The 17162-nt window shown below is 34.3% G+C and overlaps 1 protein-coding gene, 1 long non-coding RNA gene and 2 pseudogenes across 3 annotated transcripts; 1 reads left to right on the forward strand and 3 right to left on the reverse strand.

The window, feature by feature from the left end:
• The first annotated feature begins 304 nt into the window (after window positions 1–304).
• On the forward strand, window positions 305–10392 carry LOC107929169 (DNA mismatch repair protein MSH1, mitochondrial-like). Its single transcript, XM_041101396.1, is given in 23 exon segments — window positions 305–587; window positions 1279–1408; window positions 1498–1595; window positions 2093–2168; window positions 2256–2375; window positions 2644–2691; window positions 2810–2874; window positions 3179–3264; window positions 3615–3779; window positions 4278–4387; window positions 4476–4581; window positions 4679–4754; window positions 5333–5391; window positions 5829–5896; window positions 6082–6255; window positions 6364–6570; window positions 6854–7110; window positions 7374–7517; window positions 7982–8039; window positions 8290–8589; window positions 9069–9605; window positions 9608–9754; window positions 9838–10392. Coding segments are annotated over 23 exon segments (3378 nt in total). The 5' UTR covers window positions 305–468; the 3' UTR covers window positions 10066–10392.
• Window positions 10393–11140: 748 nt separating this feature from the next.
• On the reverse strand, window positions 11141–12604 carry LOC121220793 (uncharacterized; annotated as a pseudogene).
• A 766-nt stretch (window positions 12605–13370) lies between these two features.
• On the reverse strand, window positions 13371–14275 carry LOC121221048 (uncharacterized). Of its 2 annotated transcripts, none has more exons than XR_005918338.1 (2): window positions 14189–14275; window positions 13371–13592 (listed from the first exon to the last, which is right to left on the reverse strand). It is a non-coding gene; the product is annotated as an uncharacterized lncRNA (long non-coding RNA). The 2 variants fall into 2 exon arrangements; XR_005918337.1 differs by having other exon boundaries at window positions 13371–13815; window positions 14189–14243.
• A 491-nt stretch (window positions 14276–14766) lies between these two features.
• LOC121220794 (glutamyl-tRNA(Gln) amidotransferase subunit B, chloroplastic/mitochondrial-like) overlaps window positions 14767–17162 on the reverse strand; it is a 3668-nt pseudogene continuing 1272 nt past the window's right edge.

The following is a 17162-nucleotide window of genomic DNA, read 5'->3' on the forward strand; positions in this document are numbered from 1 at the left end:
AAAAATAAGATTCAAAGGGATCTTATAAATGGTCGCTTTTGTTTTAATACCACTTTGTAAGAATTATTATTTAATAATTACAAAGGTATCCATATTTAATTATAAAATATGTAGATATAAATAGAAAGTTTTATCTCTAAAATATTTTAGTAAAAAATAATTTAAACTTCCAAAACCAATCAAATAAAAAAGAACCCCAAACACAAAGACAAGTAATTTTCTTTTTTATTTCTCACATTTTTTTGCTTCTTAAAATATTTTTTTTTATCTTTCACTGTTATCACAAAGATAACCTTTTCACCCCATTTGTTTGTGGCGGGAAAGAAACTGAACTGAGCAGAGAAAAAAAAGCAGATTTTTTTTCCATAAAACCCTCAACCCCCCCAAAAAAACCCTAGAAATTCCCCCAGAATCAAATCTCCTTCCAATTCCCTAATTTCCCCCGAAATTGAGAGGCAGTATAGCCACATGTACTGGTTAGCTACGCGAAACGTTGTCATTTCAATCCCCAGATGGCGTTCTCTTGCCCTTCTCCTTCGTTCCCCTCTCAACAAGCATGCTTCTTATAACCCTTCACCACTTATCCTGTAATTCTTTTCCCCTATTTTCGGTTCATTTGATTTTTTCTAATAAAAAAATAAATCAAGCAGCCAAAGCCTTGATAGGGAAAAGAGTAAACTTTTTATTTTTATTGTTGGTTTAGAACAAAGTAAAAACGTCACCCTTATGTAAATAGTTGAACAAGTTCAGTTCTTTGCATGGACCTGTCGTTGAAAATGCCTTTCTTGGTAACCCTTTTTAGTTCATTACCCAGTGAAGTGACATTCTCTCTTGGAACTATGTTATGAAATCTGCATTGTTAATATAATGAAAGATGAACGTTATGAAGTTTATAGTATTGCAAATTCAATCATTTTTGGTGCCGGTACACACTTTTAACTAGCTAAATTATTATGCCAGATCATATCTAAGATGACCTAACTCGAGTTATTTCGCAGAAGTTTGTGATGAAATGAAAAATGAGAAGTATTTCTGATGATAAGATTGCCCCTTTATTTGCAATTTGCTTCTTATTTTTGGAGGGTTTGCAATTGTTTCATTGGTGATATCCTAATAGGTTAATGGTTTCCCCCCCTTTAAACTATTTGTTTATTTAGGTTTCATATTGTTCTTTTTTTTATCTAAGAGATTGTTTTGATATGTCTTGGCTATTTATTACTGTTTGGCTTTTGCTTTTGTAAATTTAGTTTTTAGTTTCTAAATGTTTCTTGACAACAGTGGGGGGCAGTTTGGGCGGATACACTGTTTCAAAGATCAGAAGACTTTGAGAGGAAACACCAGGAAATATAAGGCAGCAGATAAATCCCTAGATGATAAGGATCATTCTCACATAGTCTGGTGGAAAGAGGTGTGCCTTTTTTGTCTGCTTCGTTGAAGTTTTTGATTTGCATATATTGTATTTCTTAAGCTCTTATACTTTTCATTCTTTTGTTGCAGAGACTGGAGTTGTGCCGCAAGCCGTCCACTCTCAATTTGGTTAAGAGGCTTGTGTATAGCAATTTGCTTGGTGTGGATGCCAACCTGAAAAATGGCAGGTGCTTTCCACAATACTGTTTTTTTTTTCTTTTAAATATTTCAGTTTATATAAAGTCTTATCTCTCCAATTTTCATATCTCCTTGCTACAATAAAGTTCTTTTAATGTGGAGATTAGACTCATTTCTAGTTGTTGGCTTCCCCGGTTTCTTGGATAAGTACAATGCTAGCTAGCCCCCTCCACACCCCCAGGCCCTGCTTCCCAATCTCCCCAACAGAAAAAGGGACAATAGAATTAAGAATTTATGATGCAGTAGTCTAATAATCTCTATCCTTTCTCTTAAATATAGTTAAGCATTTTAATATACAGTTCCTATTGAAGACATGTGAAATGAGTGACGCTTAAGGACTCTAAACTTAGGTTTGAAAGAACCTGTTGCCATTAAAATTTCAATAAGGACATATGTTTTTTTGAATAAGAATGGGAATCAAATAATATTAGTTCTCATTTGAAGATCATTGATGGATTTACGTTTTCTTTTTTTAATTCCATTGCAGTTTGAAAGTAGGAACACTAAATGCAGAGATTTTACAGTTCAAGTCAAAGTTCTCACGTGAAGTTTTGCTTTGCAGGGTATATCACAGAGTTTCTTATGTATGCCATTTTTATAGTATTTTATGAATTATGATTGCTGGAAATTTTAATTTAACGTGTCTTCAGGTTGGGGATTTTTATGAGGCCCTCGGGATAGATGCTTGCATTCTTGTAGAATATGCTGGTTTGAATCCTTTTGGTGGTCTGCGTTCAGATAGCATTCCACGAGCTGGCTGTCCTGTTGTGGTACTGGACCAATCTTGCTCTGCTTGCTGTTATGCTTAAAATTTGAAATTATATTTTGCTATAAGGTTTTCTCTGTCACTTAATCCTGATCTTCTTGTTTGTCACCCATAACAAAATAGAGAAAAAGGAAAATGCAACAAAGAAAAAAAAAATTAAATAGTGCAACTTTTCAAGCAGCATTTGGTTCTTGGCTTTCCCATGGAATGTTTGATTTATTCTCTTTCTAGTCTGTGTCATCATAAATTTTTTGATAAATGATCGTTTGCAGAATCTACGACAAACTTTGGACGATCTAACGCGAAATGGTTTTTCAGTGGTGAGTACAGCGAGTGCCATGATGTTGATGCATTAATTCAAGTTTGGAGTAAAAAATGGAAGTAGATTTTGGTTTGCAATTGATTCTTTGGATTTTCTTTATGGCATACCTCTTGTAGTGTATTGTGGAGGAAGTTCAAGGTCCAACACAAGCCCGCTCTCGTAAAGGACGTTTTATATCCGGGTAATAACAGTTTAACAGCCCCTTTTAGCTTATGATGCTATTACTTTATGTTTTCTCCATTGGTGTAGATGTGATGGCCATCGCTTCGTAAAAGGTAAGTTTAGTTCATGCTGTACATAATCAGTTGAAAGGTGCCTATTCTATATGTATGTGGTTTTAAGTCATTTATTGGGGTTTTTGAAAGTCGAAAATATTTATGCTACAAAATTTGTTTATTTGTTCGGTGCATATGTAATCTAATAATTATTCCTTATGGTGTTTTTGACATTCATACCATGCTCTGACTTGCTTTTTAAGTATCCAGGCATGCTCATCCAGGTAGTCCGTATGTATTTGGACTTGTTGGGGTTGATCATGAACTTGATTTTCCAGAGCCAATGCCTGTTGTTGGTATGAACGGTTACTTTTCATTATCTGTAATCTAGTTTCTTCGGATAATGTTCTTGAGAAAAAATATCTTGTAGTTCTCTTGCAAGCTTGTTATGGTTATATTGAATTTCCCTGAATTTTGCTAGCCCTCTATAAGTGTCATTCTTCTTTATTGGACTGCAAGTACGCATTCTGAGAATGCCTACCATTGAATCAATTATGACTAAATATTGAGCTTGAATGCTTGTAATCTCATTCTTTCTCTTTGCCTTCAATGCTTGAATGGCTGCATACCCATGTTGAGAGAGACACACAGTTTTGTTATTAGTGCTTTCAAGTTTTATTTATTTGATAAACTTCTGGCTCTTTAGGTATATCACGTTCTGCAAGGGGATATTGCATAACTTTTGTGTTAGAGACTATGAAGACATATTCATCAGAGGATGGTCTTACAGAAGAAGCATTGGTAACCAAGCTACGAACTTGTCGATACCATCACCTATTTCTCCATTCATCATTGAGAGACAATGCTTCAGGTTTGGTCATTCTTTTAGACATGTCATCGCAAGAATTTGCAAAAGAGGCCTTTAATCTATGTTACTCTTCACTCAAGGTGAATGTTAATAACTTGCTAAATGGATAAAAAAAGAGCATTCAAAAGGTATGTAATAAGGCTAATTGCAGTGGAGTTTTTAAATGTATAACATAAATACAGCTTAAAATCCATACGTCTGTAGAGTGTTTATAGTCATAAAAGGGTCTTGGTATCTAATTTTTCCACTAAACTCTTCTTGATGACATGTAGAAGTTATTCCCCAATTGTTTGCCATCTTTTATGTACTTTTGGGATAGGGGTTGATATTTTAGAAAGAACATTGGTTCAAATTTCTGGTCCATAGGAATTCTATTATGAAATAGAATTCATGACCACTGTTTCACAAACATTTCATCCTCAGATTCTGATAAATGGTTATTCTTCTCCTTTTATGCTAAAATATGTGGTCAGCTTTTCACTGTATTAGAGGCTGTTGCAGGAACTTCCCGTTGGGGGGAATTTGGTGCAGGAGGCCTGTTGTGGGGAGAATGCACTGCCAGGCAATTTGAATGGTTTGGAGGCGGTCCTGTCACTGAGCTACTGTACAAGGTTCACATTTGATCTAAGCAAAGCCTATACTTTAGCATATCGTGCTTTTTACCAAAATTACATGTTATTGTTTATTCGACCATCTTAGGTAAAGGAGCTTTATGGGCTTGACAATGAGGTTACTTTCAGAAATGTTACTGTTCCTTCAGAAAATAGACCCCGTTCTTTAAGTCTAGGAACTGCAACACAGATTGGTTCGTTTGACTTCTTTATTTCATTCCAATATCCAATTGTCTGCTTAAAACTGAGTTCTTTAGCATTTTTCCATCCATGGGGGTTGCATTCTTCCAGGTGCCATCCCCACAGAGGGGATACCTTGTTTATTGAAGGTGTTGCTTCCACCACATTGCACTGGGCTACCTGCTCTGTAAGTGAAAACCTTTTGGTTTTTCTAACACATACTAGTAAAGAATTTAGTAAAGATGACACGTATTTGTTCTAGTAGATCAATTTGTGCTGTGTTATTTGTTATTCATTTTTGTTGTCATTTTCTGGGGATTGATATTCATAAATGTGCATTTCTCCCTTCCATCCTATTTGATGGGGCTAATTGTGGCCATCTAACCCACTTAATATTTGACTCATTGATAACGAAACTACAGGGAGTTAACTCCTCTGTTCTATGTAAAGCGTTCAGTACATATATCATATCAGATGCACAAGGTTCTGTTTTTCATGTTCGAGATTTCTCCGTTATTATTGTGATTTAGTTTGCTTTATAAGAATTTTGTTTAATATTTTTCTTCCATGTAGTCATTTTTCTTTTAACTTTTGATGTCTAAAAGTTTGGGAGTATTTGGAGTTTAACTTAAATCTCAAATATTGATTTGTAATGGGTGACTGCCAAAACAAGTTTTTATGGATTTAACTCTAGTTGTAATTTAGATATCTTATGAGACCTGCTGGAAAAAGTAATTGCCTTCTAATTTTGTTGCTGATTCTCAGGTATATTAGAGATCTTCTTCTTAATCCTCCTTCTCATGAGATTGCATCTGCAATTCAAGGTGAGTTGTGATATGTTTTCTCATACTGATGCAACATTGGCAATTGGGTGCTAGTATATTTTGCTGATGTCCATTAGTTAAACTAGGTTGTTCCATTATAAGCTAGTTAGAATATGCAGCTTTATAGTAACTTGGCCTAATTCTAACTTGAACAATCATGTGATCTTTATATTATTTATCGAAGATTGTACTGACTATGTGTTTATTATTTTGCCAAGCAATGTTTCACTACAGATGCTTCTTCAAAGAGTATGCTGCTTAGATGACTAGAAACTGGAGATGAGCCTTGCAATAGTCTGAAATGTTTTTAATCATTTTGAATACGCATTCTACCTATATATCATATCTCTTGATTGTTTGACATGTGATACTCTGTTAATTTTACAGTACTTAAATGTTCAATTTAGGTTCTGTACTAACTTGTATTTCATGTGCAGCAACTTGCAAACTAATGAGCAGCATCAAATGCTCAATTCCTGAGTTTACTTGTGTCTCATCTGCAAAGGTTCTACTCTAATTTCTCTATTTTGTATTTTGCATTTTCCCTAATAAGAAAGTGTTATATGTTGGTTGTTTTACCCTCTCTTTTTTTTTTCTACTCATCTTACTTATCTTCAATTTTCATGTTTTTTGATTTTGTTAATTTCTTTGGTCTTTTGTATTTAATTCTTGGATTTGACCATTCTGCAGCTTGTGAAGCTACTTGAACTAAGGGAGGCCAACCATATTGAATTTTGCAGAATAAAAAATGTTGTTGATGAAATATTGCACATGCATAGAAGCATCAACCTCAGAGAAATTCTGAAATTATTGATGGATCCTGCATGGGTGACCACAGGGCTGAAAATAGACTTTGAAACACTGGTAAGTATAGCAGTCCGTATAGGTAGGACGTGAGAATGGAGCATGGCTTTTATGTTCTTCTAGATTAAATGCCTATATGTATGATTTTTGGGTCTTGATTTTTCCCAGGTTAATGAGTGCGAATGGCTTTCAGATAGAATTGGTCAAATGATTTTTCTGGATGGTGAAAGTGATCAAAAGATTAGTTCTTATGCCAATATTCCTGGTGAATTTTTTGAGGACATGGAATCTTCATGGAAAGGGCGAGTCAAGAAGATCCATATAGAAGAAGAAGTTGCCGAAGTTGAAAGGGCAGCTGAGGCCTTATCTTCCGTGGTATGTTTGCTATGAATATGGTTATGTTGGTTTTGCACTTTGTCCTTGATTGCAACACAGTTTGCTTTTTTTTCTATTTGATGACAAGACATCATGTGTTGGTTACTAACTTCATTGAGAAGGCTTATGAGTTGGAATTATTGGACTAAACTTTGATTTTTCAGTGCACATTTATGAATACATTGAAATCTGCTAGGTGCTAATTTGTTTGTTATCTTCTCCAATGTTCATTTTATACTACATGAAGTCCCCGTTATTTATTGGGTATTTAATTTTCATGTAGATAACTGAAGATTTCCTCCCCATTGTCTCAAGAATAAAAGCCACCTCAGCTCCACTTGGTGGACCAAAGGGAGAAATCTTATATGCTCGAGAACATGAAGCTGTTTGGTTTAAGGGGAAACGGTTTGCGCCAGCCGTATGGGCTGGTACTCCTGGAGAAGAACAAATTAAGCAGCTTAAGCCTGCTTTAGATTCAAAAGGTAGAAAGGTCGGAGAGGAATGGTTTACCACAGTGAAAGTAGAGGACTCTTTAACGAGGTGTGCTATTAAATTTTACCAGGCTCCTTGCTAGAAGTGCTTGCATTTCTATTCTTCACCTACGTTGATTTAACTCTTCTTCTTTTTTCTTAGAGTACCTGTGTTGGGTATGAGGATATGACTGAATACATGAAAGTAGTTAAAAAGATGGAAAACGCTCATTTTGAACACATATTCATATCCAGCACTCAAACCCCAGCCCGAGTAACATAGTTCTTCACAATAGATTGATGATTATCAGAATATCTTTATTTGTGTTTCAGGTACCATGATGCCGGTGCAAAGGCAAAGGCAAGGGTTTTGGAATTGTTAAGAGGACTTTCTACCGAGTTACAAACCAAGATAAATGTCCTCGTCTTTGCTTCTATGCTGCTTGTTATTGCAAAGGCATTATTTGCTCATGTGAGGTCAGTTTTACATTTTTCATATACGTATTCCGTTATTTCTTAAGACATTCATAGCATGGTATATGGATTGAAAATTCATGGAAATAATTCCTAAAACTCTATGCCATTTGCATTTCTTTGAAGAAATTAAATATTTGTTTGATGCACCTCTACCCCGTTTTCAGAGATTTGTTAGCTTTATATCAGTTTGAACAGTGTTGTATATCAAAATCTGAAACTTCTGCCTTCTATTATTCGACATTATACCCTCAAACCTGTGTTGCCCATTGTCTTAACTAATTAAAACATGGAACTGTTAAATTTTCTGTAATGAGATATCAATAGTTCACTGTTTCACGAAATATTACTTTTGCTAAAGGCATATATATTTTTTTTCTGAAAATTTTGGAATTTCTTAGGACTTAACAGGTATTTGTTATTCTTGCCAAATATATTCTAATTATGATTTCATTGATATTTTACAGTGAGGGGAGAAGAAGGAAATGGGTTTTCCCTACACTTACAGGTTTTAGTAGTTCTAAGGTAATCTTGAAAATGTTTGTATATGGCTTGTCTTTTGGTTATGTCATCATAGTTGTTCTAGTAATATTATCTGTTATGAATGATGATAACCTGAAGCATCATTCGAGTTAATGATCAAACTACTTATGATATAGTGGGACAAGTAAACGTGCAGGATTTTATGTTACAACAAGGAATGATTATCATTCTCTACTATCATCATTTGGCATTACACATAAAGAGCTTTTTCCGTTTTATGTAATTGATGCAGAGTGGCGAATCATGTGATGAAACGAAAGGAATGAAGATAATTGGACTGACACCGTATTGGTTTGATGTGTCCGAAGGCAGTGCTGTGCTTAATACGGTTGATATGCAGTCATTGTTTCTTTTGACAGGACCAAATGGTGGTGGTAAATCAAGTTTACTTCGATCAATTTGTGCAGCTGCATTACTTGGAATATGTGGATTTATGGTTCCTGCTGAATCAGCCTTTATTCCTCAATTCGATTCGATAATGCTTCACATGAAATCATATGATAGCCCAGCTGATGGAAAAAGCTCATTTCAGGTATGTTAATAGAATTTCCCTATAGTGGTAGCCGTCCAAGTTTTGGTCTTCCATTTTTTTGGTAAAAGTATGATGGAGGCTCCTATACTAGGAGTCAGATTGCATTTTGGCCCCTCTACTAAAAAAAGGGCAAATTAGTCGTTGTACATTACCTCAAAAAGCAAATTGGTCTTTTCTGTTAAAAATTTCATCTGTGACTGATGGAATAATTAGACAATGATACGTGGCATGCCGTGTGTATATCATGCTAACGTACAGGGATCAGTTTTTAATGGTGGAAATAGATGAAAATTTTAACAGAAGGATCAAATTTAATATACAAGGATTAATTTGTCCATTTTTTTAGTAAAAGGGGCAAAATGTGATTCTATTCCTAGTATAAGGGCCTTCATGGTAGTTTTACCCCAATTTTCTCAATCATTATTTATCATTGTAAATATAAATCGTGACATGAGTCTTACTTGGTTCTAATTTCTCAGGTAGAAATGTCAGAGATGCGATCTATTGTTAATGGAGCCACTTCAAGGAGTCTCGTGCTTATAGATGAAATTTGCCGAGGAACAGAAACAGCGAAAGGGACGTGCATTGCTGGTAGCATTGTCGAGACTCTTGATGAAATTGGGTGTCTAGGTATCATATCGACTCATTTGCATGGAATTTTTAGTCTACCACTTTCTACCAAAAACACCGTACATAAAGCAATGAGTACAGAATACATTGACGGGCAAATAATACCTACTTGGAAGTTGGTAGACGGGATCTGTAGAGAAAGCCTTGCATTTGAAACAGCAAAAGTGGAAGGACTTGCTGAGGCAATAATACAAAGAGCCGAAGAACTTTATTCGTCAGTCTATACAAAAGAAGCATCTTCTGGACTATTCAACGCACAACTTACACAGTTTGGTTCCAAAGGAGCTCAAACAAGATCGCTCAGTCATAAGCCTAAGCCAACAAACAAAATGGAAGTCTTCAAGGATGTCGAGACTGTTGTTACATTAATATGTCAGAAGAAGCTAATGGAACTCTATAAACTGAAAAATACATCGAATGTCCTGTCTTTAACTGTGTTGCTATTGCTGCAAGGGAACAGCCACCTCCATCAACTATCGGTGCTTCTTGCGTATATGTCATGTTCAGACCTGATAAGAAACTATACATTGGAGAGGTATGTCTCTGATCGGTTCATTGTTTTTGTTGTTGTATCTTTGAACGTAAATTTTATTACTGTGCATTTATCTTTGCCAACAGACGGATGATCTTGATGGTCGAATTCGTTCGCATCGTTCAAAGGACGGGATGGAAAATGCTTCTTTCCTATATTTCACAGTTCCAGGGAAGAGTATTGCTCGCCAACTCGAAACTCTTCTAATCAACCAACTCTTAAGTCAAGGCTTCCCGATCGCCAACTTGGCTGACGGTAAGCATCAGAATTTTGGCACATCCAGTCTCTCATTTGACGGCATAACCGTAGCCTAACGAGTTAAAATGTATATCAATACGTAATTTATATCGAAATTGACATAGAAGTGGCGGCAGCAATTTTGCCTTTGATCTCGGTTGCTCCACTTGCTTTGTACATGCATCACCCTTTTAACCAAGGGTAAAGTTTCTAGTCATAATTTAATAGCATGTATCTATTAAGTCCATTTTGAGGTTTATATGAATCAGGTTTTCATCATTAATTGGTTAAATTCTGTTATTAGCTCCTCTACTTTACTAAAGTTGTAGATTTAGTTCTTATACTTTAATTAGATTATTTTTACTCTATACTTTTCGAATGATAAAATTTTAGTCTTCATTAAATGTTAATTGCTAAATTTATTAAATTCAATTATTTTCAAAATCTGATGCGGTAAAAATTTATTATATATGTAATGTCATATTAGTTTGTTGGTTTCATATGGTGGAGCTAGAAAATTCTTTTTTGGGGGGCCGAAATTAAATTGTATATTTTTGTATTAGTAAAAATGTAATTTCATCAATTTAAAAGTTTATATCTTTATAATTTTTAAATTAAATTTTTATCATTTTGGGGGGCTAAATTGTAATATTACTATTACTAATTTTAAATTTTATAAATTATAAAGGGTTTAAATTGAAAATTTATCATTTTAGGAGGGCCAAGGCCTCGGAAAATGGGTTAACATTTGTCATACCGTTGATATTGAAATTTCAAAACTTGAAAATATAAGATTTAGAATAATTCAATTGGAGAGCATAAGTTAAATTTACAATTATACTATAAAGACTAAAATTGATTAAATTATAGGGGTTAAATCTCTAACTTTTATATAATACAAGGACTAATATAGTAAAATTTAAACTTTTTTTGTCCAGTATCTATGTTTTTAAATCAATGTTATCGAATTCGGGAGTTAATATCGGATATTGATATGCCTTCGGTACTGATATGTTTAATTTGCATCTGTATTACTCAAAACTTAGATGTGTCAAATATGAACATATTTAACAAATATTTAAAGAAAAACTTGGAAAAAAAAATAAAAACAAGGCTTTGGTTTTCAGCTGCGTATCCAAAGTTCCAAAATATTTACAAATCTTTGAAGTATTCCAACTGAAGGAAAAAAAAAAGAAAGGGAAAATAATAAGAAAGCTCAGTTGAGATGATGAAACTGAGTACTGGAGATATGATGAAGAAAAGTCTAAAAGAAAAATCATCCCAAGAGCCAAAATTCTTTTGGGTCTTGGAGTTGAGGACATATCCTCCATTTTGTCCCTTTTTCTGCACTCCAACACAAGTGCATGGGCTGTTCTCAATCAAATAATCTACTGTATCTATCAGTTTCGATCTTTCATTGATCCGCTAGGTCGTTTATATCTATAAATCGAGAAATCAAAGTATTATAATTAGTACGGATTTAGAAATTGTTGATATTTTATAGAGAAGCCTTAAAGTGGAAAATTTGCGTTTCGGACATTCTAAAATTTATAGAATTGTAATTTAATTGTTGTAAAACTATAGTTTAGCCCTTAAAATGATAAAATTTTGATTTAATTCTTGTAGAAACTATAAAGATATAAACTAATATATTGGTGAAATTGTATTTTAACTCTAATGCAAATATATAACTTATTTGGCCCTCTAAAACAAATTTTAGCCCCTTTAAAATGGAAAAAAAATTTGAGTTTAAACCTTCTAAAATTTATAGAATCACAAGTTAATAGTAGTAAAATTGCAGTTTGACTTCTTAAAATGATAAAATTTTGATTTAATCATTCTAGAAACTATAAAAATATAAACTAATACATCGAAGAAGTTGTGTTTTAATTTTGATAAAAGTATATAACTTATTTGGCCCCTAAAAAGAATTTCTAGCTTTGCCCGAAAATAAAAAGCCTAACTCTTCTAAAATGAAAAAATTGAGTTTAGACCTTCTAAAATTTATAATATTGTAATTTAAATAGTAATAAAATTATAGTTATAAAATTTGATTTAATGATTCTAAAAATTATAAATATATAAACTAATATAATAGTGAAATTGCATTTTAATCTTCGTAAAAGTTTAAAAATAATTCTAATATGGAACTCACCCAAGAATTGCTGAAGAGAGGCTTCGTTTTTGGCCAATAATATAAATCAATACCAAGATCTTTAGATTTAGAAAGGATCACAGTAGCTTTATCTTTACATCCGATCGATTTTCTCTATACGTACAGGGATTTGGGCTGAGCAATCTCACTTGCATATTTCATTTGATCAAGGAAATTAACATCGGTGGAACCCCAATCCGGCCCGGAAGAATTATTAGGTTCATAGCATTAGCAGCTGAAGCAATTGTTGGCCTCTTTAAGAAGTAGTCAATGTGTTCTTCCATGAACTAGTGTTTTCAACATGAAGAAGGATGAGTTCATCTTGTTCTAACAATGCATGAGAAAGTGCATATTGGAGGGCTGCCGCAGAATGGGGAGCCGGGTCAGCTACCACCATTACTTTTCGTGCCGGTGGAGTCACCATTAATGGCCTCAAACCAGCAAAATCGAATCGAAACCACCACTACACCACCACAACCAGAAAGAGAGGTTTTGGTCCAAGTGAAAAACAATGGCATGTAATACGAGGTTGTCATTTTGGTGATGGTGATGAGCTTTTTCATGAAGCTTTACCATATTAAACAAATGGTTGCTTTAATTTTTGTGATGGATGGCTTTCAGCTATTTTTGGGAAGGGTTTGTATTTGCTAATTTTGGTGAATCCATTAGACTTGGTCAATGCCAATAAAATCTTGTTTATACAAGATAAATCCCCAACTTATCAAATATCTCCTCGTAAAAGACTTGAGTTCAAGTTCAACAATTAAAAATAGGTTAAATTATGCTATTAGTCCTTACACTTTACAAAAGTTGTGATTTAGTCTCTATGTTTTAATTTGACCAGTTTTAGTCCATTCCTTTCAAGTTGGTCAATTTTAGTCATGAGCCTTGTACCATGTGTATTTTTCAATTAAATCAATCTGAATCCCTATACTTTTCGAATTTTGAAATTTCGATCTTGATAGAAATCATAATCGTTAACCCATTACCTAGAATTTTAATGATGATATAAAAATATATTTGGCGTATCAAATTTTGAAAATAGCAAAATTAACGTGTTTAATTTAATAGTTATCATTTGTTAAGGACTGAAATTTTAAAAATTGAAAAGTACAGGACTAAAAATGGCCAAATTAAAGTACAAGGATTGAATCCACAACTTTTGTAAAGTACAGAGACTAATAGCAGAATTAACCTTAAAAATATTACTTATCTGCTAAAAATAAATCAGTCAAAAAGACAAGAGGGCATCTATCAATCTCTAAAAACCATTTGTTCCTTTCAATTGATGCATAATTCTTATATAAAAGAAAGGATAATTTATCTACAAAATGGTGCAAAGTATTATATGAACTCAGTATTTGAAAACTCAGCAAAGGATTCAGACTTCAATATGTTCCTTCACCTTGCAGTTTGCTGTAGCTGTATCAACAAGCAGGACAGATTTGGCTGCTACCATGTGAATGTCGGATATTAATATGTGCCTCGCACGATATGCTCAACATTTTCTAAGTTTTTTCATATATTACGAGGATCACACTCTCGATATGTTTCAGACAAAAGTACTACGGAAAAATGAAAAGTTGAGGTAATACGTTCAGAATATGCATCTGTATTCGGTAAAAGTGCCATTGAAGCCTTTGTACTAGCGTCGGATTGCATTTTGTCCCCTCTACTCAAAAAATAGTCAAATTAGTCTCTATACATTAGATCAAAAAGCAAACTAGTCATTCTGTTTAAAATTTCATCTATTTACTGTTAAAAATTGGTCCCTATACGTCAAAATGAGGTACACGTGGCACGCCAAGTGTAACTATTTGATTATTTTGTCAGCCACAGCAGTTTTTAATAATAGAAATGGAAGAAACTTTTAATAGAAAGGGCTAGTTTGCTTTTAATCTAATATACAAGATTAATTGGGCATTTTTAGTAAAAGTGGCAAAATGCACTCTGGCTCTTAGTACAGAGGCCTCAATGAGTACTTTGACCATCTGTATCACAATTTACTGTTATTCTGTTTAAAGGATAGATGCCCAGATACGTACCTAAGATACAATCAGCTTTGGCCATTTAATTTCTCCAAAAGGATTTGTTCAACAGCAGGTTTCTTTGCCTTTTGATAGTTTCATTACCTGCATATGACCACTATTTAGAAAGAGCTACCGATGATTTCATACAAGTAGAAGAAATGTAACTTTGTGTAAATTTAACGTACTTGGCCGCAAAAAAGCCCTGCAGCTAGTTTTCCCGCCGCGATATTGTTCTAGCTGTTTGGATTCTCAGAAATCACTTTATCTATCATTTTCCCCGATCTCAACAGGATCAGCTATCTGCAAATGTTGGAACATATGTTACATAATCTCTAAAAACTATCATTTCAATAACAAATATCAAAGAAATAACATATCAGCTTATTGTGTTCGGGTCTATATCATTATCTTCCTATTGAATAGCCCTTAATGCCTGTTTAGAGAGCGATAAAACTTCAACAGGTAATCATACAAGCTGGTTCATCTAAAGTTACTACACTCACCAAAAAGTTCAGCTCTGTTCGCTCATATAGGTACACACTATAATTTCTAACCCTAGCTTACCATTTCGAAAAATTCAGACTTACAATTAAAACCGTACTTCTCAGTTTATCTTGAGATACAGATATTCATGTTTAAAGCAGCATCGTACGGCTAACTTGCCTGAATAAGATCCTTCTCTTCTATGATCCTCACAGTTCCACCTTTGGCTAGCAGCTCAGATAGTATCTGTGATGTTTTAGAGAAATCGTTAAAACTAATAGAACCATAAACACTACCAAAGAACAATGGATTTAATGCTCGACATAAACCAAAACGCTTCGTTTTCCTTTCATGCTCATTTATATACGAGAGACAGTACCGCTTCCAGAATACATCCCCTAAAGCTAATTTGTGAAAATACAAAAATTTCTCCGCTAAAAGTCATATAATATCTGCAAATCAAACAGCTGCGGACTCTAAAATGTTTGAACTGTTTCACCCGGTAATAACAGTAAAACGTTACCTCTTTCCAATCTTTCCACTGATTGTCCCACTTTAATGGAAGCCTATAGCTCGGCTAGCTCTTGTGTAAGTTTGATATCATTAATGGACAGCTTTTCGTTCTTCATATAGGCAGCAATATACCCATGATCCAGTTGGCAGCTAGCTTTACGTCAGCACCACTTGAAAGAGTTGCATCAAAGTATTCTGCAACCTAGAACATTGATCATGTGAAGAAAAAAAATCAACTTAGAGCATTTCTTATGATCCCAAACAAGATAATTATAAGAAGCCATGCAAGGACTTTAAGTAAAAAAGTTATAGAAATTCATCAAGGCACGGTTTAAAAAAGCTTGCTAACGATAGCAGGAACATTAGTTAAGACATTAGTTATAGAGCTTAGTTATAGAAACCAGGGGATATTAAGCACATGTTCTTAAATTAGTTAAGGAGATGAGCAAACAAGGAACATTAGCAGTTAATCATATACTGTAGGAAAAAAAACTAAGGGCCATTTCAAGAGCAAGAAGCTACAATATGTTAAACTTAAAGCTTTAAAGCTTTCATCTTCGACTTAACCCAACAATACAAGGTAAATTTCATAGGACTCTCTTTCTGGGTCCTATCAACTAACTGAGCTTGCTGATTCTGGGGTATAGCAACATAAAAAGAAATTACTGATACTTACATCATTTTCAGGAAAAACATCCTGCAGCTCAGCCCATCTTTCATACTGACGCTTCGTCTAATTCCAGAGTGCTAATGCTATCAACATACGGAGTGAGAATAACTTCGGGATCTGGTTCAGGATATCATAATCAGAAAGCCTCCTTTCCTCATTGTAACTGTTTTGAAAGCAAAAGGTTTGGGGCATAAGTAAAACGAATAAAGGTCAACCATATACTTAGATTATCCTACTTGATATTAATAGCAGGTCTAACGAGCACCTTCTTCCATAGAGAGTTCTGTACAATTTGATCACTTGCCTGACTATGAGTATGCCTGCTTGATATCTCAAAATCAATTGCCCTATTAATTGATGAAAAATGAGTTCAAATTTTTTATTTCAACCTGCAAATACGGTATAAGGTTATCTGTGTCAGACACTGAAATTCTACTAACTCCATGCTTTTGCTTGCTCTATAAATGTGATAGAAAAATGCATCTATCTCAAAATCTTAAATCATAATCACAAAAAGGATTAAGCTTAACAGTTTATGATCAGAGCTCATTCAAGAAATGTAAGAAAAAGAGAAGAAACGTAAGCAATGCACTCTCCTATCGCGTCCCCTGGAATGGTGGTACTGAATCTGCAGACGTATTAAACCATAGATCTCACTAATAAGGCACAGTAATTTAAGCAAAACTATTGACCTTTGTTCCAATTCTTGATTTCCAACTGGTCGAATTGATACATTTACATCACAGCGAAGTGAGCCTTCTTGCATATTCCATTACTAATTCCCAAGTATCGACACCCTCTGTAACTCTGCCACATATTCAGCAGCTTCAATCCCAGTTCTCATATCAGGTTCAGAAACAATCTCAAGCAAAGGTACCCTGCTCATTTAGATCAACCTGCAAAAGATAACCAACAGTGTCAATAAGCAGAAGGTCGAAACAGTAAACTGACTCCTAAACCATCAAAATTGGTGAAGGGGCAAAAGTGAAAGGAAGAAAAGCTACACCACAAATGACCAGATTGCAGCAAGATTATTGAAATGTCATTCGTAAAGGAAACAATATACTATATGGTTGCACCGTATTTTAGAAAAATAACTATATATCGATGTTAGAGAGTAATTTCTGTGAATAATCCCATTTCCAGAATGAAGCAGCTTCCCTGCATCTTCCTCTATGTGAACCCTGGTAATACCAAACTTCCTATGCCACCACCGAACTCAAGAGGGAGATCCAAATCAACGTAACCACCAGTTGCAATTGGGATATCAAACTGAGATATTTGGTAACCCTTTGGAAGGTCTGGATAGAAAGTACTGCTTCC

This window comes from Gossypium hirsutum, chromosome D09 (genome assembly GCF_007990345.1).
Source record: "Gossypium hirsutum isolate 1008001.06 chromosome D09, Gossypium_hirsutum_v2.1, whole genome shotgun sequence".
Lineage (NCBI taxonomy): Eukaryota > Viridiplantae > Streptophyta > Magnoliopsida > Malvales > Malvaceae > Gossypium > Gossypium hirsutum.